The sequence below is a fragment of the Pezoporus occidentalis genome, unplaced genomic scaffold, assembly GCF_034315485.1.
Source record: "Pezoporus occidentalis ecotype Australia unplaced genomic scaffold, CSIRO_AGI_Poc_V1 ctg54, whole genome shotgun sequence".
Classification (NCBI taxonomy): Eukaryota; Metazoa; Chordata; class Aves; order Psittaciformes; family Psittacidae; genus Pezoporus; species Pezoporus occidentalis.
In genome coordinates, this window is record NW_026915877.1 from 1 (window position 1) to 25,273 (window position 25,273).

The 25,273-nt window shown below is 41.0% G+C and overlaps 1 protein-coding gene across 1 annotated transcript in view; it reads right to left on the reverse strand.

The window, feature by feature from the left end:
• Window positions 1-1,006: 1,006 nt before the first annotated feature.
• The window catches only part of LOC134173667 (low-density lipoprotein receptor-related protein 1B-like), a 499,799-nt gene continuing 475,532 nt past the window's right edge, over window positions 1,007-25,273 (reverse strand). Inside the window, exons 9-13 of the mRNA XM_062637935.1 lie at window positions 24,445-24,588; window positions 21,130-21,366; window positions 7,552-7,732; window positions 4,479-4,698; window positions 1,007-1,264 (exon numbers count right to left, since the gene is read on the reverse strand). Of these exons, the coding sequence (XP_062493919.1) occupies window positions 1,007-1,264; window positions 4,479-4,698; window positions 7,552-7,732; window positions 21,130-21,366; window positions 24,445-24,588 (1,040 nt within the window). The remainder of the gene's footprint in view (window positions 1,265-4,478; window positions 4,699-7,551; window positions 7,733-21,129; window positions 21,367-24,444; window positions 24,589-25,273) is intronic.

Consider the following 25,273-nt stretch of genomic DNA (forward strand, 5'->3'; position numbering starts at 1 on the left):
GGGTCTTCTAAACATGTATCCAATCATAATATGCCAAATCACTGTAAGTGCTTCAGCCGGGGCCTTGGCTCAACTAAGCAGACTGGGTTGCTGAGTTGCTAAGCAGACAATTCTACATCGAAGGCAATTTCTGATTTGTTTTAAGGTTGACTCTCTGAGACATGCAACACTGCAGAACCTTTTGTTGTTGGAACAGGGACATGGATGTGAAGAGTTTGATGGAATGTGTTGTATGAGTCTCTCTGATTATGCTAATTCGATGCATGCACAGCTGAGAACCCTGGCTCAGCTTACCCAGCAATAGTAAATGAGCAATATCCTAAGAATAACTAGATGGTTGTCACCGGGCATTACAGGTTGAGTCAAACACTGTTGCTTGAAGCATTGCACTTATGTATCATTGTTAGGTTAATCATCGTAGCTATTAAGACTTGTTTATAGTTGTGTGATAAAACAGGTGAACAGAATAACCCATAATGCCTTGCTTGCACAAAGAAAAAGGGGGGAATTGTTGCAGAATGACTTTAAGAGCAGAACCATAGAGTTCTGGAGGACTGTGCAAGCAAGGCAGGGGGTGGCCCTCACAGGTGGACAGAGACCGGACCTGGGAGGAGAATGTGGAGGAAGCTGTGGGGGCTAACCAATACTGTTATGCCACGAAGGAGTGGCTGAATACCACTCCTATATATGTGTGAACTGCGTCACAAATAAACTAGAAGTTGCTTATCACCCATATTGGGTTGGCCTGTCTGCTTCTCCTCGCCGCTTACAGTTTCCTATTCTATTTTGTACTTTCACAGTATCTCTTTGACACACATGAAAAAATGGCAATAAATGGTAATAAGTACACAGATCAAAATTCACACAGGAATAGTACCATAATTTGCTTTGTAGTAAGTATGAGATGATCAATTTCAACATTAGTGGACTGAAACATTGTAAAGTATCTTATACCAGAAGTCATATTCTTTTTTTATATTGTTGTTTATCTAGTCACCTCAAAATCCTAAAAAGACTGTAAGGGAAGATATCCTTTTATAACAGACCTTTGGAGAAATGGTATGTAATACATACCTTGCTGTTTACGTGGCTCATAAATCTGGAGTCCAAACAAAGGTGGTCTCTCACTTCTTAACAGCGTCACATTCCTTGTAACCAAATCCAACTGGAAAATTGACCCATTCATATAATCTGTCCAGTAAATATAATTTCCATGATGTGACAATCCAAAAGGATGATTCAAATCTTTTCCATTATAGACTACCTGCAATTAATTAATGGAAAGTGAGTACTGGCAAGGTTAAAATAATTTTTTTCAGCAAACACTGGAAAGAACATAGGAAACAGTATAACTGAGACAAGTAGTGTGCCCAAAAGCGAACGCTTCAGCCAGTAAAACCAAATAAAGAGTGTAAAGCCATTCTATGCATTCAGCATTCATTATCTAACTTCAAAACTTTGTATAAACTTATTTTAAGTGTCCCCTGTCAGGTATTGTAGGTGAACATGTAATCATTATATGCAGTAAAGAGGTGATCCTGCCCCTTTACTCTGCTCTTGTGAGACCTCATATGGAGTATTGTGTGCAGTTCTGGTGTCCTCAACATAAAAAGGACATGGAACTGTTGGAACAAGTCCAGAGAAGGGCCACGAGGATGATCAGGGGACTGGAGCACCTCCCGTATGAAGATAGGCAGAGAAAGTTGGGGCTATTCAGCCTGGAGAAGAGAAGGCTGTGTGGAGACCTCATAGCAGCCTTCCAGTATCTGAAGGGGGCCTATAGGGATGCTGGGGAGGGACACTTCATTAGGGACTGTAGTGACAGGAGAAGGGGTAACGGGTTAAAACTTAAACAGGGGAAGTTTAGATTGGATATAAGGAGGAAATTCTTTCCTGTTAGGGTGGTGAGGCACTGGAATGGGTTGCCCAGGGAGGCTGTGAATACTCCATCGCTGGCAGCTTTCAAGGCCAGGATGGACGAAGCCTTGGGTGAGATAGTTTAGTGTGAGGTGTCCCTGCCCATGGCAGGGTGGCTGGAACTAGATGATCTTAAGGTCCTTTCCAACCCAAACTATTCTATGATTCTAAATATGCACCTCCTTCCCTAGCAAGGAAGCACAGTTCTTACAGCTTTGAGTATCTGTCAATATCTGACAAATCTGGCAAATATCTGCTTCTTTTAAAGCAAAGAATAGCGTGTATGAGTTGCTAATTTTGTTTCAGTGTAAATTGCAGATTGCTTATTTGTTTCTGTGAACTTCCTCCCCAGTTTGGGTTGTGAGAACTTAAGAAAAGCACACCACGGTTTCTTCCCAAAATAAGACAAACTTTTTTGAATGTACCTTCTACTTCTCGTTTCTTAATTCATACATAAAGCTAAATTACACCCCAAATCTTGTCTTTGTTTCATTAGCTGTAAAATGTTCTAAAAACCATGTCACTTGTGACAGCTCCAGTCTCAGACTCCTTCACAAGAACTGCAACTACCTGTACACAAGAGCTGTCAGATAAACATTTAAAAAATGTTAAATCCCTGTAGAATGAAAACATTAAAAAAAAAAGTCTAAAGTCATCAGCAAGTAAATTACAAGAATTAGAATTATTTATTTCACAAAGACACAGAAGACTGCAGAACTCTAAAACGTCTACTGTTGGGATCCCTGCATCCCAGCAGCTGCAGTTTGGAATGACTGAATTCCACTCGTCTTCTGCTGCCTGGGGCCCTTGCTTATGCTAACACCCAACACTGCATTTCTACCTTGTCTCTAGAAAAAAGGAAGCAGTTCATCAGATGCCCAACCTTGTGCCTATTTAGAGACATGAACCCAAAAAACCAAGGAGATAAAGCCACCTAAAATACAACTACTTTGAGGTGACAAACATCATCCCCTTTTGCGCTTCAGATTTTTTCTTTGGGTTTGGAATTCTTTTGGTCAAAACTCCTCATTCTCAATAAGCTGCTTTTGATCAAAATTTGTCTATCATTCAATTATCCACCCGACTACTGGTGGAAGTCCTGTAGGACTTTCCCACTCCCCAAAACCTTCCCTGCACTGACAAAGAATTAAAGATCCTACTGACCCAGTTATATTTTGGCCAAAATATCCTATAATTAGCAACAAATGATTCAGGATCAAAAGTATCTTCTACTTATTTTTGGTTAGACACCTTTTATTAAAGTAGTTCTGCATTTTATTAAAATCACAGGATTATGGAAAAATACTTTAAAAAAAAACACCAGAACTATTCTGTGTCACAGTCACACTTCAAAATAAAACCTGTTAAGATAGGTGCTTACTATTTACTACTTCTAGTAAGAGACAAAACAAGCAAACCCAGCATTACCCCACATGTAATCTGTATCAGCTGCATTTAACCTTCCTTGACCTGTTCTGTCCAGGAACTCTCCACGAAGCCTAGCATTGTTAGTGGACAAGGATCTCTAATTAAAAACTGTCTTTCTGCCAATGTGCTTAGCCACATCCCTGCTTCGTTATAGGAGCATAATGGATGTGGAGCAAAAGTAGAAACACCAAATGTAAATCCTAACCCAGCCATTATGACAAATGAAACACTACAGCATTAGTACAGGCTTAACAACAGATCACTCAATATAAAGGATTTTAAAAGTAACATTAAAACACTATAAGCTTGTACATGAACGAGTTCCAGGGACTCTGTCTACAGTTACTACTTTGAATACTAGAAATCTGCATATTGTCCTATTAAGGCCATCACGCCAAGAGAATCATGAGTTGAGGATAAATGAAAAGTCACTAGACATACATTTTGTGACAAAATCCCCTCACAGGAGAATTTATTGCCTGCCATTCTCAATTAACAGTGACTTCTCAGTTGTCAGGGTACTATTTTTCTGGAGCAGATGGTAAACCCTCCCAAATTATCAGACTCCAGTCTCAGCATTAACTGTTTTCCAGATGTCTATTCTGTGCTTGTTACTTCTACAAAACAAGACAGAACTTCTACAGAGACTTATATCTAGCTAGCACAGCCATCAGTAACAACTAAAACAATATCTCTCCATCTCTGACTGAACTGTTGAGTGCTTCTGCTCCTTATATTACCAGAAATGCTCAACTGGGACATTGAGATTCATTGAAAACAGCTTATCCAGTAAAGTTAAATAAAAGACTTTTGGTTCTGTACGAGAGTGAAGGTTTATTTCTACTGAAAAGCTCTTTGTAGCTTTGTGGCTCAAACAAAATGTAGCTCATTGGCATATGAGAAAAATAGATTAAAAATAAATAAACTTTTGTGTCACTTTCTAAAGATGAAAATTGTAAGCTGCATGATAGTCTTCTACAGGAGTCTGCCAACATTGCTTGTTTCAGAGACTACACTGGACATGCCACAGGGTTATGCAGACTTTAAAAAGCTTGAAAAGTATTTTTAACATAACATAATAAAATCCAGAGAAATAGAATGCCTGTGGCAAAACAGCAGTATTTTTCTTTTACCTTTCTGTCAGTTCCATTCAAAAATATCCTTTCAATGTGATCATAATAGGCATCACACCAGTATAACACATTGGCATGATAGTCCAGAGTTAAACCATTTGGCCATAGCATCTTTGATGTTACAAAAATCTGCCGACTGTAGCCATCCATCCATGCCTTCTCAATTCTTCCCACGTTGTCATCCATTTCATCTTCTTCCCAGTCTGTCCAATACATCCAGCTATGAAATTATAAAAATGAGCATTCAGATACCACTTAGTCACATGAATTAGCAGACTTTCAGCAGCAGTTTGCAACAGCAGATCCACAAGACAAAGCCATTTTAACTTTCGCATGTTTCTTTCCACAACTGTATTTACTTTCCCTGTGTACTGGATGCTCCTGAAATGACACACTGTTTTGCCCTTACTGTAATGAATTACATGAATACCAAATGGGCTGACAAGAAAAGTGAAAGAATTGTTTAAGACTTTATTTAATCACACAATAATGATGATTTTTTTTTTTAACCAGCAATTTTATTGACTTTATCAAGGTTCAAACTTTTACTGTGTTTTTTTTTTTTCAATCCAAGTCCAATTTGCCTTTATGATGCAAATCTGATTCTTATTATGGTTAATACTATCACAAAAGCTGCAACACATGAATTAATTGTACTCTGACTTAATAGCTAAGGATAACCTTGACATTCTGTGAACTTCAGATCCCACCTGAAAGCAGCCAAATTAGTCAAAAAACATATTACGAGTACTCTGTCCCTCACAACAAATGTTTAGAAAGATTGGCTATAAAGATTATTTGAAAAATAGCCAGAAGGCAATTTTAGCATGGCTTTATGGTTTATAGTGCAGCAATGCAGATAACAAACACCTCTGAAAAATGCTATTCGGAAAGGTTAAGCAAACACTGTAGTAAGTCATCTAAAAGTATTAGCTCAGATGAGTTCCCAAGAGTTTTTCTCTACTGGACACTACAGAACACATGCTACAGGGTTTTCTTCAGTTGCCTTTTTTACCTTCTTGAATTAATCTTGTTATCATATTTTATTACAGAATTTACTTGTGACAACTTTCAGTTCAACTATTTAAAACACACCTTGAATTTAAGCAAAAGCAGAGGGTAGAAAATATGCTAAGAAACACCACATTTTTCTTACTTTTTCCCCCCACAAAGCAAAAACAGATTGATGATAAGAAACACAGAGTCCTGTATTTAAGCTACAAAGCAATTAAAAAGCATTTCTGCTTATATGATACACAGCGATACCAATATACTGAAACCATTTACTAGCAAGTAAATGCTTACTTTTAGGATTTCAATTATTAAGCATTAAGTAGAGGGAAAAAAAAAATCTCATACCAATCTTAAATAGATCCTACTTCTTGAAGTTGTCATGATTTAATTGGTATTTATGTGCCCTGGCCTTTGATTTTACCAGGTTTATGTTTCTGAAATAACTTGTATGACCCTAACCTACTCCACCTGTCTGTACTTTAAAGAATAAAGTCCTGGGATTTAAATTCTTAATTTACAAAGGAATGAAACATTGAAGTGAAAAATAGTTTTGTTATCAGATCTGTGTAAATCATGCCAAATCTACTGGTTAAAAAAAAAAATAAATAAATCAAATACACTTACATGTATAAGCATAATTTGATCCATTTTGGTTTTATGTAAGAAAATGGAAAAGATACAGAAAAAATGCATCATTATTACACAGGTTTACACATATGTATATGTATCATCTTTGTTTCTTTTCTCTCTTCTCCAAGTCACCCACCAGAAAGCAGTTTGGGGTTATTATTTTTGTAACTGTATGTTAAGAACATCAACCAATTTTTGATCCGGGAGGCTCATACACTTCAGTGCATGTTTGACTAAAACACTAGGTTTAATCACGGAATTATAAAACCTGCGTATGGCCTACAGCTCAGGCAGACAAACAGGTCCGTATGGTATTTATTTTACTGAAAGATAAAAATGTTTCACAAATATTTACATGACTGCTCAACAGCAATAACTGAGCTTTTCTCCATTAACTTTTTGTCTGTACTTATTATAGTTATCATGTCATAAGCTAAAACATGCTTACAGTAACAGGCATTTACATTAATGTACTTTAATTGTATCTCAAAACACAGCTAATGCTTCCAACACTGGTTAAATCAAGACTAATATTTTCTAAACATAATTAAAATGCCATAATAAATGTTATCCCTCATGAAAAGCTCCCATGAGAAGTATAATCATGAAGGGCACACTTTTATTAGAAAATTGTTTTATATAATAGCCCTTTTCAGACAATACATCTTCATATGCTATTTCCTGTGGCATGCATTTACTGAGCTGGAAAATTTAACAAAGTAATTGTAGGTATGGTTATGGTTTGCGGTCTGATTTTACATCCTTACTATGTGACCTCAATTAATCATAGCCTCTCCACAGTTACTTCCATTCCTCAAAGAACAAGCTCAGAAGTGAGAAACTGGTAGTGTAAATACATTCTAGCACTAGGAAAACAGCAATCAATCCAGCCTCCCTAGAATTACCCACTACATCATTCTCCAGTGACAATTCCCTGAATAAATTTAACAGTGAATTTTTACGTAAACCACAACTACACCACAGTAATATAATGTCCTTTTTATTATGCAGCCTATCACAATTAATTACACTATTAAGTAATGAAAAATAACCTGTCCCATTTACTTTTGTAAACGAATCTCTACAAGCATATGGTTATAATTACCTTCAGAAATTGAAACTTACAAAGAGAAAAATAAAGGAGAGCATTATAAAGTTCACTTAGTATTAAAAATACACACAGTCCAATACATTCAATTTGAGAAAAAGGTGAACCATATCCAGATTAACTGGACATAGGCTCAGCAGCACCTGGGCATTCTTCCGAAGGCTTCAGGCAAGAATGCTGGAAAGGTTTTACAGATATTATAGACCACTGTAGAATTACAGACTACTATATAACTCTGTGAACCCCATCCTAAGCAAAATTCAGTCCCATATTTATACTAAAAGACAAGCATTAAACCACATAAATTAGTCTACTTCATACCCATTGACAGGATCAACCACAATTCCTCTCGGGTGCGACATGTCTCCCTCCAACAAAGTTTTTCTGCTCTGAGAAGCTTTTTCCAGCCTGGCTACAGCAATGGTTTTCCTGTGGCCATCATTTGTCCAATAAAGATTATTTCCAATCCAGTCCACTGCTATGCCTTCTACATTATCAAGGTCTGTGGAGAGAAAAAGGTAGTAAGAAATTAATATTGTATGTTTATGTTCTAACATCATCCATTAGTATAAACAATGAAGAATATATGGTCGATATAGCTAAATTATACTATTTCCTTGAATCTGAGTAACATCTACTTGTGCCAGTCAGAATTAGTTCTGCTGAAAGCACCCTATAAAAGACAAAGGCTGGTCATAAAACTTGGCTATTAAACATAAGCTTTCATATGTTAACCATAGCTGGCCCTGGGCAAATCACTATTTAACAAAACCCTACTTAATTTAAAACCAAAATGGAAATACTACTCAAGTCAACAAAAGCTTCTAGAATCAGTTCTAGTACCCCAAATCATCTTGCTTTTACCCAAATCACAAGATCCACTCTTATTAATAAATAAACAAAATGGACCTCTGTTCCATTGTCCTTTGGCCTTGCAAAACATGTAAGCAAAAACATCACAACAGTCCAAGTTACCCTCCATGTCTAAGCAAATATACGAGCAAACTACTCACTATAAGGGTGGTGAAGCACTGGCACAGGTTACCCATAGAACCTGTGGCTGCCCCATCCCTGGCAGTGCTCAAGGACAGGTTGGATGGGGCTCTGAGCAACCTGGTCTAGTGGAAGATGTCCCTGCTCATAGCAGGTGGCTGGAACTAGATGGTCTTTAAGGGCCCTTACAATCCAAATCATCCTATGATTCTATGAAACTACTGACACTGTAGCGCAATCACAGAATCATAGACCAGTTACTGTTGCAAAGGACCTAAAGATCATCTAGTTTCAACCCCCCTGCAATGGTACCACTGGAGGTACCAATAGGCTCAGGAGTTTGGCAGGAGCAGAGCTCTATCCAGAACTGAGTCAACAATGTTTGCTGCACAGAGCATGGAGGTTTTGCCATCTGAGAAGCAGCAAAACAATTCTCCAAGCAGCAAGTTCTGCCTCAAGCTTCCTCAACACCCTGTAACAATAACTGAGCTCTGCCTCCTCCCACACAATCCCAGTTCCTTAACTGACAATGTAAGATCTTTAAACAGTTCCTCTTTAAACATGTCTCTTCCACCAAACCCTTTCTTTTTTTTTTCCTCCTTTCAGTAAGAGCTCAAATTCCAAGCATGTGGGTTGAAATATGGAGAATTTCCAGTCATTTTCTCTTGGCTTTTGTTGTGGTGTGGTCACTGAGGCAACACAAGTTCAGGTATCACCCCTTGTCATGCAGTTGATCTTATGCCAGCCCTCATCTTATGCCATGGCCTTCTCATCTACAGGAGAATCCTACCTTTTGCCAGCTGACACAAAATGGTAGGATTACCAGAGGTGCTGTAACACCAAGGGGTGCAATGGAGCTTGAAGTGTAGCATGAGTGGCCACAACCTTCTTTACTCCTACTCTCTCACCTTTAAACAGGCTCTAGAAGCACAAACACCAGGCACTTCCTCCACCCTTTTCCTCAGCCCCTCCATGGTATATTTCGATGGGCTGGACGCCGCCGCGGCTCCATGCGCCCCTCCACCAGCCGGAACCAAACCCCTCCTGAGCTCAGCTGGGTTGTACTCACAACCACCAGCACAACCCAAGCTCCCACCGGCAGCAGCTCGGCTCGCACCGTGTTACAGGCCCCGTTCCAACTTCAAAGGGAGGGGTTGGAGCACTAACAGCCCTATTCGCAGGCCAGCCCAGCTCGGCTCTGCTCGGCTGCTCCAGCCCCTCCCTAACAGCCCGATTCGGCGCACACAGCTTGGCAACACCCCACTTCGCTTCCCTTGACCCCTTGTCCTTTTGGCGCCTACTAAAAAGCCCTGTCAGAAACACAGACCCCTCCCCCACTCGCTTCCTCCGAGGCGGCTGGGAGCCAGTGCACGGCACTCGAGAGAGACCTGAAGGACGGGCTACCAGCTGCTGCCTCTCGGCGCCCATTAAAAGCCCTGTCAGAAGCACTGGCCCCTTTACCATTCGCTTCCTCAGAAGCGGACAGCAGCTAGTGCACAGCACCCAAGAGAGTGCTGCCCCTCGCCGCCTTCCGGAGGTTGAGGGAGCCCCACCGGTTCGCTTTGGTATCCTTCTTGAGAGCAAACTGGGCATGGAACCACTCGTTTCACTGTTACCTTGTCTGGTACCTTGTCACTGGGATTAAAAACCGATAACGGGTAACAGCTGTGACTGCAGTGCTTCCACCGAGCCTGAGAGCTCACAGCACCGAATGGGTGCAAAAATGAAGGTTGGTATGGCTGGAAAGGTGAAAAGGAAAAAAAAACCCAAAAAAAAAACAAAAAAAAACAAACAAAACTGCATTAGGGGAAAAAAAAAAATCAAAAAACCTTTACTAGGATGCTTCTTGACAATATGGATGTTATTACTTATTTGTCATACTCAGATATACAATCCTACAGTACAATTTCCATGATAGGAATCATCAAGATGTGAAAAAAAGGAATGTAAATTGCTTTTTCTGTTCACATTTATGCCAGCAATACCACCTAGACACAAGCTTTCATCAGTTTCATTCTTCTTCACCAGCGTTGATGTCACTTGCTGATCAACACTGGAGTTTAATTTTTTTTTTAAAGACTTTCTCAGAACAAGTATGATGCAGAGAGATTTTCACTGTAATATACAAAAAGAAAAAAAAAGTCTTATAATTTTTTAGGAAATGCTGATGTGGCAAAAGTCGCTGCTCCTACTTAAATCCTCCTTGTACCAGATAGGCTTGTGAAAATGTGCTAAACTGAACACAACTTTGTAGCATTTGAACTGTGCTTCCAGACCTCTGTAACTTAATTGCCAGCTTCCCAGACAGCAACTCCGTGTGAACTCCTGAAGTGCTGGTTTGGGACATACCGTTATCAGTCATTTTAACGGCAGCAGATTTGTTCAGTGGCGCCGTGTTGCCATCGTTTAAACCCTTTTTTCCCTCAAAAAGGGAAAACCTTTTTTCTCCACCAAAATGCCTCCCCATAATACAATCAGTAAGTACTAATGGAAAGGTCTTACTTACATTCCTAACTTCAACAAACCTACAAATTTTCTTTTGCAACATCAGACATATTTTCCTTGGGACAAACTCTTCACCAGTAATATTTTATAGACCCCAGACACCTTTACTGACTATCCCTCTAATAAACTATCTCATTCCCTACAAGAAGTCAATAAAATTCTTAGTGGTGGAGGGGAATGCAAAGCTCTGAGTCACAGTCCACATAACTTATTTAGTGCAGTACAGAAGTTTCTGCTTACTGTAACCCATAGATAACATATGGTATGTCATCAACAATACACTAAGAAAAAAAAAGAGGGAGTTTTACCAAAAAAAAAGAAATATTGGGCTCTTTATACACTTTGATGCAGTAATAGCATCTATAAAAGGCACTGTTACAATCTCAGTAGCATTGGAAGATGATAAATTACTTCAGTGTATTTCTTGAACAATGTTTTTTAGTGATTGTAATGCCATCATACTCCCTATCAAGTTGGCAGAGCTTTACTGTTTTCAAGTACCTTGTCATTGCAAAATGTTTCATGTTTTAACTTTATAATTATTTCCTTTTAAAAAAGCAAAATGCATTTCAATGTTTAAGTGTATGATGATATAATTTGCACTGTATACTAAAATTTAAAAATAACAAGGATACTTCAGCCAGTGTGCTTTCAATGTTTAAAAATAGAATATTAAAAGAATGTGGTAGCTACTGAAATTCATACATGACACCCATGCAATTTTTTTTTAAACTGCTTTTTCCCTCAGTATCCTCTGTCTGTGCACAAGGGCAATGAAAAATCAGCAAAGATGAATAATGCAAATGAGATAAATGTTTTAAACATATCAGGAAGGAAATTCTTGACAATAACACAGACAGTAATCAAGAAATGAGTTTACTTGTCTTGGAGAAATCAACAAGGTCTAGAGCAGCTCAGGATTCTTTCTAAGTGTAATGCTGTCTACAATTCCAAGTGTGTAATCATCCTATTGCATGCATATTGCTTATGTTAAATTAAACACTCATGGAGATATATGTATATATATATGGATATGAAACTGTGATGAATTTTACACTTGCTAGGTTTTTTTTAGGTTGTTTTTTGTTGTTTTTTTTTAACACTTTAACTGCAAAGTATAATCTACCACTTGCAGTGAACAGTAACAGGAATTAAAGGTACATAACATATCCAGCTGCCATTTTTAAATGTGTAGTTCTTTGAACATCGGAGGAATTGAAGTCTGACTACTTATGTATTCACGTGCTCCTTTGGTTTTCGACTACTTAGCTGAAGAACAGTGATGTGTTTTTCTTTCCTTCCGTTGTAATTCCATTTCACAATTTCTGTGTTTCCACTGCCATGCCCAGCTACAGAAATCAATAAAATAAGAGTGAACTTGCAAATCATCAGTCCTTGATATCTCCTCTCCCTATTTTTACAAAATTACATGATTTTAATTATAGTTGTACCTCTGCCCTATATATCAAATTAACTTGAAATCATTCTGCAGGTCTCAAAGATACTACAGACAAAGGTACCCACTGAAGTATCAACTAAACTCTGTTCACGTAAGAAACTAGACCTAAATTTAATAAATCAGTCATGGGTGTGAAGATGACACTACGTACTGTGAGACACAATATGAGAAAGTTATGGGGGAAAAAAGTGGCATCTGCTGATGGGTTTTCCAAAATGTGGTTAACATTTTCATTCGTATTTCTGATACAGCTAAGCATCACTATATTTTGGGGAACTATTTTTCCTTGTGATCTAAGAAGCTTGAAGGAAACAATGGTGTCAAAATTCACTTTCCAGTGGAGGATATGAAACAACGATATGAGATATACCTAACCCAGCAACCACCCAATCTGACAAGATTCAGCCATTCAAGTAGAAAACAACTGCGGATCAGCCAGAGTGGGTGAGATTGGTGCCAGCAGTACATCCAGGTTTCCCAGGCTGATGGACTGTCAGTTTTATTTGATGTCTCTCAATCTGAGTGCCTTTGCTACATTCTTTTAAAATGGCAGTGCCAGGTTCAGCTGGAACTTGCTGAAAGTAGGTCTTGGAGTGATCAAGTATGTTAGAAGAGAGAAGTTCGAAGTATAGTAGAAGAGGGCATCTCACAAAAGACCCAGGAGCCAAAGGATCGCGGAGAAAGTCTGCTGAACAGGCAACCAAGATAAGCTTCTGGAGGAAAGAAAAGTCCTTTAGGGCTCAGAGGGGTCTCAGCAGATTCTGTTCAACTGAAGAAAACACTGACATGACTGAAATCAAGCTTTAGGACAAGGAGTGATTTTTTCAAAACCCATTTTATTTTTACTTTGCCTGACCTAGACATTCTGGGTTAAACTAAGTTTTATACTAATAAGTTCAGCTTTTTAATGAAAATGTTTTGTTGGTTTTCTTTTTCTTCTTTGGGACACAAACCAGTCCAAGTATGTATCAACAGCAAAGCTAAGTATTAGATTAGAATGCTAGATACAGCCTAAAATTTACAAGCATATTATCATAGAATCATAGAATAGTTAGGGTTGAAAAGGACCTTAAGATCATCTAGTTCCAACCACCCTGCCATGGGAAGGGACAGCTCACACTAAACCATGTCACCCAAGGCTCTGTCCAACCTGGCCTTGAACACTGCCAGGGATGGAGCATTCACAACCTCCCTGGGCAACCCATTCCACTGCCTCACCACCCTTATAGTAAAGAATTTCTTCCTTATATCCAATCTAAACTTCCCCTGTTTGAGTTTTAACCCGTTACCCCTTGTCCTATCACTACAATCCCTAATAAAGATACCCTCCCCAGCATCCCTTTAGGCCCCCTTCAGATACTGGAAGGCTGCTATAAGGTCTCCATGCAGCCTTCTCCAGGCTGAACAGCCCCAACTTTCTGCAAATTTCCCTCAGTATTGCTCCAAGTCTATCCAGTTTCATGAAATAGCTACTCTCTGTCACCTACTATGCCTTCTGTGGGAATTTTGGAGGATCTATATTTCTAAACCAAATACAATCTAAATCAAAAAACTTCATAGTGATTAGATAGAGAATATATCATAAAGTTTTAAAATAAAGGAAAATTCTATAGCACAATCCTATAGATACAGTTTACATCCTTTTTGTAAAGTTATGGTTTAAAGTTCAATTTAACTATCTAAAAACTTTAAATACATTCTTTTTAGGTGGGTTTCATATCAAGTAAAAGAAACAAAGTAATGGCCATTCTGATTAAACAGAATTGATTTGACTACAGCCAGACTTTCTGCAGTTAAGCCCTTTCAACATGAAAAGTATGAGGTGAATAAAATATCATTTTTATCATTTTTCACTTGATGATTGAAAAAGTAAGATTTGCAATTAGAATCATAGATCATAGAATAGTTAGAGTTGGAAAGGACCTTAAGATCATCTAGTTCCAACCAACCTGCCATGGGAAGGGACACCTCACACTAAACCGTGTCACCCAAGGCTTCGTCCAACCTGGCCTTAAACGCTGCCAGCGATGGAGCATTCACAACTTCCCTGGGCAACCCATTCCACTGCCTCACCACCCGTACAGTAAAGAATTTCCTCCTTATAGCCAATCTAAACTTCCCCTGCTTAAGTCTTAACCCATTACCCCTTGTCCTATCACTACAGTCTCTAATGAAGAGTCCCTCCCCAGCATCCCTATAGGCCCCCTTCAGATACTGGAAGGCTGCTATGAGGTCTCCACGCAGCCTTCTCTTCTCCAGGCTGAACAGCCCCAACTTCCTCAGCCTGTATTCATACGGGAGGTGCTCCAGTCCCCTGATCATCCTCGTGGCCCTTCTCTGGACTTGTTCCAACACTTCCATGTCCTTTTTATGTTGAGGACACCAGAACTGCACACAATACTCCACGTGAGGTCTCACGAGAGCAAAGTAGAGGGGCAGGATCACTTCCTTCGCCCCGCTGGTCACGCTCCTTTTGATGCAGCCCAGGATACGGTTGGCTTTCTGGGCTGCAAGAGCACACTGAAGCTGGCTCATGTCCATTTTCTCATTGACCAGCACCCCCACGTCCTTCTCCGCAGGGCTGCTCTGAATCTCTTCTCTGCCCAACCTGTAGCTGTCCCTGGGATTGCTCTGACCCAGGTGTAGGACCTTGCACTTGGCATGGTTAAACTTCATGAGGTTGGCACCAGCCCACCTCACAAGTGTGTCAAGGTCCCTCTGGATGGCATTCCTTCCCTCCAGCGTATCAACCAAACCACACAGCTTGGTGTCATCGGCAAAATTGTGGAGGGCGCACTCAATCCCACTGTCCCACGTTGTGACAAAGATGTTGAACAAGATGAGTCCCAACACCGATCCCTAAGGGACACCACTCATTAGTGGTCTCCAGCTGGACATTGAGCCATTGACCACAACTCTTTGCATATGGCCATCCAGCCAGTTTTTTAGCCACCGAGTGGTCCATCCATCAAATTGAAGTCTCTCCAATTTAAAGACAAGGATGTGGTATGGGACAGTGTTGAATGCTTTGCGCAAGTCCAGGTAGATGACATCAACTGTTCTAACCCTGTCCATCAGTTCTGTAGCCCCATCGCAGAAGGCCACCAAATTGGTCAGGCAGGATATCCCCTTAGTGAAGCCATGCTGGCTGTCACCAAGTACCTTGTTGATTTTCATGTGCCTTAGCATGCCTTCCAGGAGAATCTGCTCCAAGATTTTGCCAGGCACAGAGGTGAAACTGACTGCTCTGTAATTCCCCCGGTCATCCATTTTCCTTTTCTTGAAAATGGGGGCTATATTTCCCTTTATCCAGTCGTCGGGAACTTCACCTGACTGCCATGATTTCTCAAATATGATGGCCAGCGGCTTAGCAACTTCATTTGCCAACTCCTTCAGGACCCGCGGATGGATTTCATCAGGTCCCATGGACTCATGCATATTCAGCTTCCTAAGATGGTCTTGAACCAGATCCTCTCCTACAGTGGGCACAAGGTCTTCATTCTCACAGTCCCTGTGTCTGCCTTCCAAGACTTGGGTGGTGTGGTCAGAGCCTTTGCCAGTGAAGACTGAGGCAAAGAAGTCATTAAGAACCTCAGCCTTCTCCAAATCCAGGGTAGCCAGTTCTCCCGAGATCTTCCTGAGGGGACCTATGTTCTCCCTAGTCTGTTTTTTATTTGCTATGTACCTGTAGAATCCCTTCCTGTTATCCTTAATTTCCCTAGCCAAGTTTAATTCTAACTGGGCCTTAGCTTTCCTAACCTGGTCCCTAGCTTCCTGGACAACATCCCTGTACTCTTCCCAGGCCGCCTGTCCTTGCTTCCACTTATTATAAGCCTCTTTTTTCATTTGAATTTTCCTCAGCAGCTCCTTATCTATCCAAGGAGGTCTTCTGGCCCTCCTGCTGCACTTCCTTCTAGTTGGGATGCAACACTCCTGAGCTTGTAGCAGGTGATCCTTGAATATCAACCAGCAGCCTTAGGCCCCCCTGCCCTCTAGGGCTATATCCCATGGAACCTTACTAAGCAGGTTCCTGAAGAGGCCAAAGTCTGCTCTTCTGAAGTCCAGGGCAGTGAGCTTGCTGCACCCTCTTCTCACTGTCCTGAGGATCTCAAATTCGACCATCTCATGATCTCTGCATTCAAGGCTGCCCTGGAGCATCACATTTCCAACGAGCCCTTCCCTGTTGGTGAGCACGAGGTCAAGCATGGCACCTCTCCTTGTCGGCTCCTCTATTACTTGCAGAAGGAAGTTGTCTTCCACACAATCGAGGAACCTCCTGGATTGCTTCTGCCGGGCTGTACCGTCCTTCCAACAGATGTCAGGGTGGTTGAAGTCACCCATGAGAACAAGGGCCTGTGAGCATGAGGCTTTTCCTATCTCTCTGTGGAGTGCCTCATCCATAGGTTCTTCTTGATCAGGCGGTCTGTAACAGATCCCCACAGTAGTGTCTCCTGTAGGTATATTCCCTTTAACCCTGACCCACAAACTCTCTGTGGACTGCTCACCTGTCCCCAGACAGAGTTCCATACTCTCCAGCCTATCCCTAACATAAAGGGCAACTCCCCCTCCCCGCCTGCCAGGCCTGTCTTTTCTAAAAAGCCTGTAACCTTCTATTCCAACACTCCAGTCATAGGAGCCATCCCACCATGTTTCTGTGATGCCTGTTATATCATACCCCCGTAGACGTGCACACATCTCTAATTCCTCTTGTTTGTTCCCCATGCTATGGGCATTTGTATAGAGGCATCTGAGCCGAGCTCCAAATGAAACCGGCTCATTGGCTGGAGTGGCTGGGATATCTCTACATTGCTCCGAGCATTTATTATAGGTGCTGGCAACTGACTGGGTGTGTTGGGATGGAATTATGCCCCCCTCCCCCAGCACAACTAGTTTAAAGCCTCCTTGACCAGTCTCCTCCCTGGCAAGACTCCTACCAAAACTGCTCTTTCCCTGCTTTATCAGTTCCACCAGCCCCTGCTAGACCTGGCCTACAAAGTTGGGTCCCATGTTCAAGACACCCAAATCCCTGACTATGACACCACCCTTTTAACCATTTATTAACCTGGCCAATCCTCCTAGATTGTTTTAGGTCCTCCCCTGTATCCTGGAGAATTGACGAAAAGACTATCTGAGCTCCAGAGCCCCTAACCACCTCCCCCAGGGCTCTGTAGTCCTTCTTTATGTTCCCCAGGTTGCTACTATCTATATCCCTAGCATCCGCATGTATCACCAGAAGTGGGTGATAGTCCGTGGGACTTACTAGAGCAGGCAGCCTCTCTGCAACATCCCTGATCCGTGCCCCTGCTAGGCAACACACCTCCCTTGAGACCAGGTCTGGCCGGCAGATGAGTGCTTCTGTCCCTTTCACAGTGGAGTCCCCTACTACTACGACCCGCCGATTTTTCCTGGCAGCACCAGTAGAGATCTTTAGCAGTGCATCAGCCGGCTGTTTCTGGTGCGAGTGCATTTCCTCATTAGCCCCCTGCAGGACAGCAAAGTGGTTCTGCGTGGGGACAACAGATTTAGGAGGAAGCCCCTTGCTTTTAATTGTCCTTTTCCTCCTTTTTTTTTTTTTTGTTTGTTTGTTTTTTGTTGTTTTCTTTTTGTTTGTTTGTTTTGTTTTTTTTTTTTGTCACTAATTCCCAGCTTCCCAGGTTAACAGCCTCCTTCTTTCCTTCATGAGCTAGAGGTGAAGCTCAAGGCCCCTGCACAGTTTGGGCCGGGAGCAAGCATTTCTGTTTCCTCTCAGCTCCCCTGACATCTCGCAGTCTATTGACAGCATCCCGCAGCTCAGCCACCTGCTGCAGGAGGCCCTCCACCAGGGAGCACGGCGTGCAGCCCTGCCCATTGTGCACCTTTCCCTCACAAGCCCAGTGCAGGCACTCTTTACACTCCCAGCTCTGCACTGCAGCCTCCCCTCTCGTCCCCTCTGTCTGGGTGCCTACACTGGCCACCTCCGGGGCGGCCAGAGCGGAGCTCCCGGACCGGGCCCTGATCATACGGCGAGTGCTCACCATCCCGCCCGCCTGCCCGCACAAACTGCCTCACCACACTCCTCATGGCTCGCGCTCCCTGGCGCAGGTTTTTACCCACTCAGGGCTGGTGCCGCCTCTCCTGGCTCCGCCCCCTGTGAGTCAGCTGCTCGCTCTCGTCAGCTGAGCTGCCGGCTCCTGGGCAGGTCCTGTCGAGGACTTGAGGCTCCCTCGGTGGCTCTTGTCGCTATGAGTTGAGGCTCCTGGAAGCTGATTTCCCCCGCCCCCCACCTCCGGTGTTGAAGGCGTCCTCTCTCGAGCTGCTTACCTCAGCAATTCTGGAAATACTGCTGAAATTTTATAATCAACAGTAGGGTGTGGGCTCCAAACCTTCATATTTCTAGAGGCAACAAATGGCCACGTTGCTTTTAAATATTCAAGAATGTGTAATTTGGTACAGAGTGGCCTAGCTCATCAGTGTCAGTTAGATCATTGTAGACTAATAGTGCCTAAAATAATACATTAACATGAAAAACAGCGAAAAAAATATTTCTTCTATACATCAACCAGCTAAACAGCTTCCAAAGATCTTTACAGACTTACTTTGACCTTGTTAAAGCAAAAAAGTTAGCCCTTGACCATCTTTGCTAATATTTGCAAATTAATAATATAATACCTTAAGTCTCACAGCAACCCCAAATAATGTACAGGGGACAAAGACAAAAAAAAAAAAAAAAAAAAAATCCCAGCAGAGTTTGTGTTTATGTTACTTCAACTGAACAATATTTAAATTCCTTTAAAAATGTCTGGTTTGTTCCACTGTTTGGTTTAAAAAGGAAAAGAATATTACATGCAAGTTTGAAAGATTAATTATGACAATTTCTGTTGCTGGCAAAAGTACACTACAATCGCAGTTGTGCCACAACTCTAGGATAGGCAGTGCTGTGGGCTGTCAAATAGTTATCAATATTACACAGCAGTTTGTTTCCTGAAGTGAAGAATAAGAAATCACAGATAAACTATATGGGAAATCAAACTCCAGCAGTGTTAGGTGCTCGGCGTTCTCAATTCCCAGTCAACAGCTTGTAGGACAATGCTCTCATGCAGGCAAACTGTAATTATCAGTTACAGTGTCGTTTGAGCTAGCATATCTGCTCTTGCAAAACCTGATAGTCACAAAAACTGACAACTTCTAAACTAAGAAGTGACACCTACCACAGATACGAGTTCCTTAGCAGCATGCTGTTCAGAGAGAATAATAAGCCACCTCCTGACACACCTGATTTTCTCTAGTAGCCTTCCACCAAGGAATGATTTAATCTATCCCTGATGAGTTCTTGAGAGCTGACAAGAATAAAAGCTGAGGTGGTATGACTGGAGGACATACTAATTTTTTTAAATCATGAAAAATACATTAACAAGTGTTCTCTGAACATACTTCAAAGTTATGAAACTACACCAAGTTCTAACAAACAGTATAAGCTCCTGGGAAAGGAGAGGGTGGGGAAGGAATGACAGTGACTTTTTTTGATCTTTGTAAATATTAGGACCACCAATAATACATCATCAGGTAGTCCATAATTCTTTTGGTATGGCAGTGGTATTTTTGCTATGTTGCACTTACAAAGAGCAGAAATTCCGGTTAAACATTGTTTAAAAGAGGCTCTTCAATTTGCTGGTTTGGTATACAAACTTCATTCATGTCTGCATGTTTGATTACACTAACCCAAACCTGACACCTTTCAGCAGGGATACTCCAATATTTAAACTGACATCCTTGTCTGCTCCTTCCTCTAATTACTTTGTTGCAAAATGCAATGTGTTTTGTTTAGTAGGAGGAAGTCAAGAATGGAAGTTCTGTAATGTATATTATCCATTTCCATGTTTGCAGTGAAATGAAGATCTATGAGATTAACAGCTGAGTATTATTTGCTCAGACAGCTGCCTTCTATTAAGCAACCACGAACAGAGGGTAAAGAGCCATCTATTCCTTGCAACTACTGCTGAAGTGATTTTTGTGCAGACTCTGAGAAACCTTATTCCAAAAACAGCACCATATCACTGCAAACTGGAGATAATTTCACTAAGACATGTGGATTAAAACATAGGTTATGAATGCCAGGGAATGAAAATCCCTGTGATACAGCAATAGTATTTTAGTTAAAAGCCAAGATTAATATTCATCCTGCTTATTTTCTTGGGTACTAGAAAATAATTACTGTAGAATGGATTTCAACTCTGGCACTTGTTACTTCCTGCTGAATCAGTGTTGAATAAAGAGTCCATAAAAGAAAAAGAAATACATGTTGACAAACTGGAGGTTTTATCACAGAAACAGAATTTTGTATGAGATATGATTGTAAACCAGGGAGATTCTGGGAAGTGTGGTGGGAGAGGTGCAAACTAGGGAACTGCTGCTATTTTCTCTCATTGCTCTAATAAATAGTACAAATATCTTAATTAAGCTTCTGAAAAATGTTTCTGTCTTCCTGTTTCTTCCACATATACAATGGAAAACACATCAGGAAAGACAAAGCTCCTTTTTCAAACGAGTTTGCAAGAACTACAGGAAGTCTCACTCTGGCATAAGCTCCAGAATCAACACTGTGACACAATGAAGTCATAACGTCCAGAAGGATATGGGATGGATCAAAGAATTGCATTGTGGATCCACTGTATCTTACTACTGAAAGAATGCAGTGAAAATGCAGGAGTTACTCACTGGTGGGTATAAGCTTAAATGGACAAAGTAAGAATTCACAGCAGAGCAACTTAACTAAACTTTAATTTCTGCACTCAGGAAGAATAAACAGGAAGTTATAAAGGAACAGAAATATCTCCAGCTCTGTTCAAGGCCTAGTTTAGGTCTGTTTTCCTTGGGAGATTTAAATAAAGCTTAAATTACCTGTAAATGTCAGTTCAGCTTCTCCTTAGTGAGATTCTGTGAATGGCACTATCAGCATTGCTTACCATCTTTGAGGATTGTCTCTCGCTCTGTGCCATCAATTTTCTGTCGTCCAATTAGGAAACTGGTAGTATCAGCAAAGTAAATGTAACTGGTTTCAGCATGGAAGTCCAGAGCACGAGGACTGACCAAGTCTTCTATAGGGATCATGTATTCATCAGACACTTTGGTGTTCAGGTCCATTCCCCGTATTATTCCTGGACGTCCCTTCCCATAAAAAAGAAACAATTCATTCTTTGGTCCTGCAAAAGAAAGATTACAAACGTAAACAACTGATGCTGCCTAATCTTTTTGCAGTGCATAATGTCACTGTTTAATTAACCAGCACAATTAGTGGGGGAGCAGGAGTATTATTCAATACCAAAAATTTTAACTTTCATTTATTTTATTTCATTTCTGCTCTGGATTTGGAGAACACCGAGGTTCTTAATGATTTCTGTGACTCAGCCTTCACTGGCAAATGCTCTGATCACACCACCCAAGTCTTGGAAGGCAGACACAGGGACTGTGAGAATGAAGACCTTGTGCCCACTGTAGGAGAGGATCTGGTTCAAGACCATCTTAGGAAGCTGAATATGCATGAGTCCATGGGACCTGATGAAATCCATCCGCGGGTCCTGAAGGAGTTGGCAAATGAAGTTGCTAAGCCGCTGGCCATCATATTTGAGAAATCATGGCAGTCAGGTGAAGTTCCCGACGACTGGATAAAGGGAAATATAGCCCCCATTTTCAAGAAAAGGAAAATGGATGACCGGGGGAATTACAGAGCAGTCAGTTTCACCTCTGTGCCTGGCAAAATCTTGGAGCAGATTCTCCTGGAAGGCATGCTAAGGCACATGAAAATCAACAAGGTACTTGGTGACAGCCAGCATGGCTTCACTAAGGGGAAATCCTGCCTGACCAATTTGGTAGCCTTCTACAATGGGGCTACAGAACTGATGGACAGGGGTAGAGCAGTTGATGTCATCTACCTGGACTTGTGCAGAGTGTCCGACACTGTCCCACACATCTTTGTCTTTAAATTGGAGAGACATCAATTTGATGGATGGACCACTCGGTGGATAAAGAACTGGCTGGATGGCCATATGCAGAGTTGTGGTCAATGGCTCAATGTCCAGCTGGAGACCACTAATGAGTGGTGTCCCTTAGGGATCGGTGTTGGGACTCATCTTGTTTAACATCTTCGTCGCTGACAGGGACAATGGGATTGAGCGCGCCCTCAGCAAGTTTGCCGATGACACCAAGGTGTGTGGTTTGGTTGATACGCTGGAGGGAAGGAATGCCATCCAGAGGGACCTTGACACACTTGTGAGGTGGGCTGGTGCCAACCTCATGAAGTTTAACCATGCCAAGTGCAAGGTCCTACACCTGGGTCAGAGCAATCCCAGGCACAGCTACAGGTTGGGCAGAGAAGAGATTCAGAGCAGCCCTGTGGAGAAGGACGTGGGGGTGCTGGTCGATGAGAAAATGGACATGAGCCAGCTTCAGTGTGCTCTTGCAGCCCAGAAAGCCAACCGTATCCTGGGCTGCATCAAAAGGAGCGTGACCAGCGGGGCGAAGGAGGTGATCCTGCCCCTCTACTTTGCTCTCGTGAGACCTCACGTGGAGTATTGTGTGCAGTTCTGGTGTCCTCAACATAAAAAGGACATGGAAGTGTTGGAACAAGTCCAGAGAAGGGCCACAAGGATGATCAGGGGACTGGAATGCCTCCCCAGCAGCCTTCCAGTATCTGAAGGGGTCCTATATGGATGCTGGGGAGGGACACTTCATTAGAGACTGTAGTGATAGGACAAGGGGTAATGGGTTAAGACTTAAGCAGGGGAAGTTTAGATTGCTTATAAGGAGGAAGTTCTTTACTGCTAGGGTGGTGAGGCACTGGAATGGGTTGCCCAAGGAAGTTGTGAATGCTCCATTCCTGGCAGTTTTCAAGGCCGGGTTGGACAGAGCCTTGGGTGATATGGTTTAGTGTGAGGTGTCCCTGTCCATGGCAGGGGGGTTGGAACTTGATGATCTTAAGGTCCTTTCCAACCCTAGCTATTCTATGATTCTATGATTTATTCTGAAGATATCTAAACTAAAAAAAAATCTATTACCTTAATTAAAATGTAGATTACTTCAGTGAGCTGCTTATATCTAATTATTTTTTTCTGTAAAAGTACAAGAGAAAAACAATTCTAGGTTATAGAATAACTTTGCATCTACGTGAAATGGACATATACAGCTTTGTAGATTTTTAATTTTACAATTCATTAAGATCTATCCAGGTAATATACACAGTGACTGAAGTAATCATTATATCTTAGAAGATCATAAACTCCAGCAAACACAAAATACTGTTGTTTTTTTCACCTAAAGTTTCTCAGAAACAAACAAGACAAAAGATTACAGTAAATGGCTTTCAAATGGGAGAGAATATTACAAATCAATACATGCTGTTCTTTCATGTTCTTTCATACTGAGATACGAAACATGGATACCAATATTTCCTATTTCTCAGGAGATTTTTACTGTTTAGTTACGTAGGTTAATTACGAATAATTGAAGCTTAGTAAATTTTTTTCCTTAGAGGTACTTAGGAATATCCTGAGATGCTTAATACTATCAATATACCTATTAAAAATCTCCAAAAGATATACTCCTTTTTTAATTGTTTGGTTTTTTTTTGTTGGAATTGTTAGTGAAAACCATATGAGGTTTGACTGAGATCAATTATCTATCTACCATCTATCCATCAAAGTTATCTAATTCCATGCCTTTCATCTGAACTAGATCAATGCAATTTGATCAAGAAACCAAACAGAAGTAGGTCCTCCCCATGACTTTCAGGACTGTCCTTTTGGCTGTAGGTGATTGTGTATACTTAACATTAGGTATAACTATAGTTACTCAACTCAAACTTGCTATCACAAAGCCTTATTAGAAAAGCCTTGCTTGACTTGTTCACATGAATGGTCAGCCTCTGAGTTACAAGTTGATTGTATGGGTAAATATTGGATGTGACAAACTATTTATAAGCTTTTCAGTACCTATATGCTGCGAGAATGCATAATACATATAAAGAAAAACTGACTAACATAAAACATATAATTTTTAGAATACTTTAAACAGCATTCCAGGTTTAATTTGTCACTTCTATGAACTAAGCCAAATCAAATAATTTTGAGGGAATGAAGGGATATATAAACAAGGTGTCAGGTACACATTTTACTTAAAAGCAGCCTGTGTGATTTCTACTGTTACTGATAAACATGTTAAATAAAACCCAGAACTATACCCGGGAATATTCGTGGCTGGCAGACTATTTGAGTTAAATAACATACTTTTGCATGACCTGCCATCACTCCCCAAGATGAAGCCAGTCCTGCAGCGACAAGTTCGTGCCTTGTAGTTGCTGCTGAGCAGACAGATGTGTGAACATCCTCCCGGCATTCCATATGGGTCCACTTCGCATGCATGGCTTCTGACTATGGCGAGTGAGAAACAGCACGATTCATATCCATTTAAAGCAAGATAATTATATGCATCAGCATGTAGAAAGTTTAGACAGCAAAAGAAGGGAATTTGTGTCACAATAAATCTTTCCTTAGAATGCAGCTATAAACTTTCTTGCAGCTATATGTTTTTTAAAGATGATACCCAAACCAGACGAGTGATCCAAAGGGCTGTATTGTGGCTCTCAGGCTATACCTGTCATTGTGTGTGATCATCCTTTTTGAATAAGTTTCTGCACAGCATTTATCAGTAAGCACTCCCCTGGGGTAGCTGACACTTTCCCCCTTATTTATATATTGCTTTGGTTCATTTAATTGGTTGGTTGGTGTTTTTTTTTGAGAATAGAATGAATCCCATGCCAATGCAGTTTGCTATTTATTCAACTCCATTACATAGCAACTTTCTGGGGCAGATACCTGGGCAAAAGCTAAAGAACAGAACAAACCTTGTAGTGTTTTTCCATATGTGTACAGCTAGGATGTAAATCCAGCAGAAGAAGCCAAATAATTCCTTTATCTTGATTTCATATTTTCAAATTAAAGGTTCTAAATTGTGAGACTAATATATCAAATCCATTTTTTAAACACTTTAAGGTAAATCAGATGAAAAAAACAAATCTACCTTGCTATGTTATATTTACCAAACTGGCTTACAATA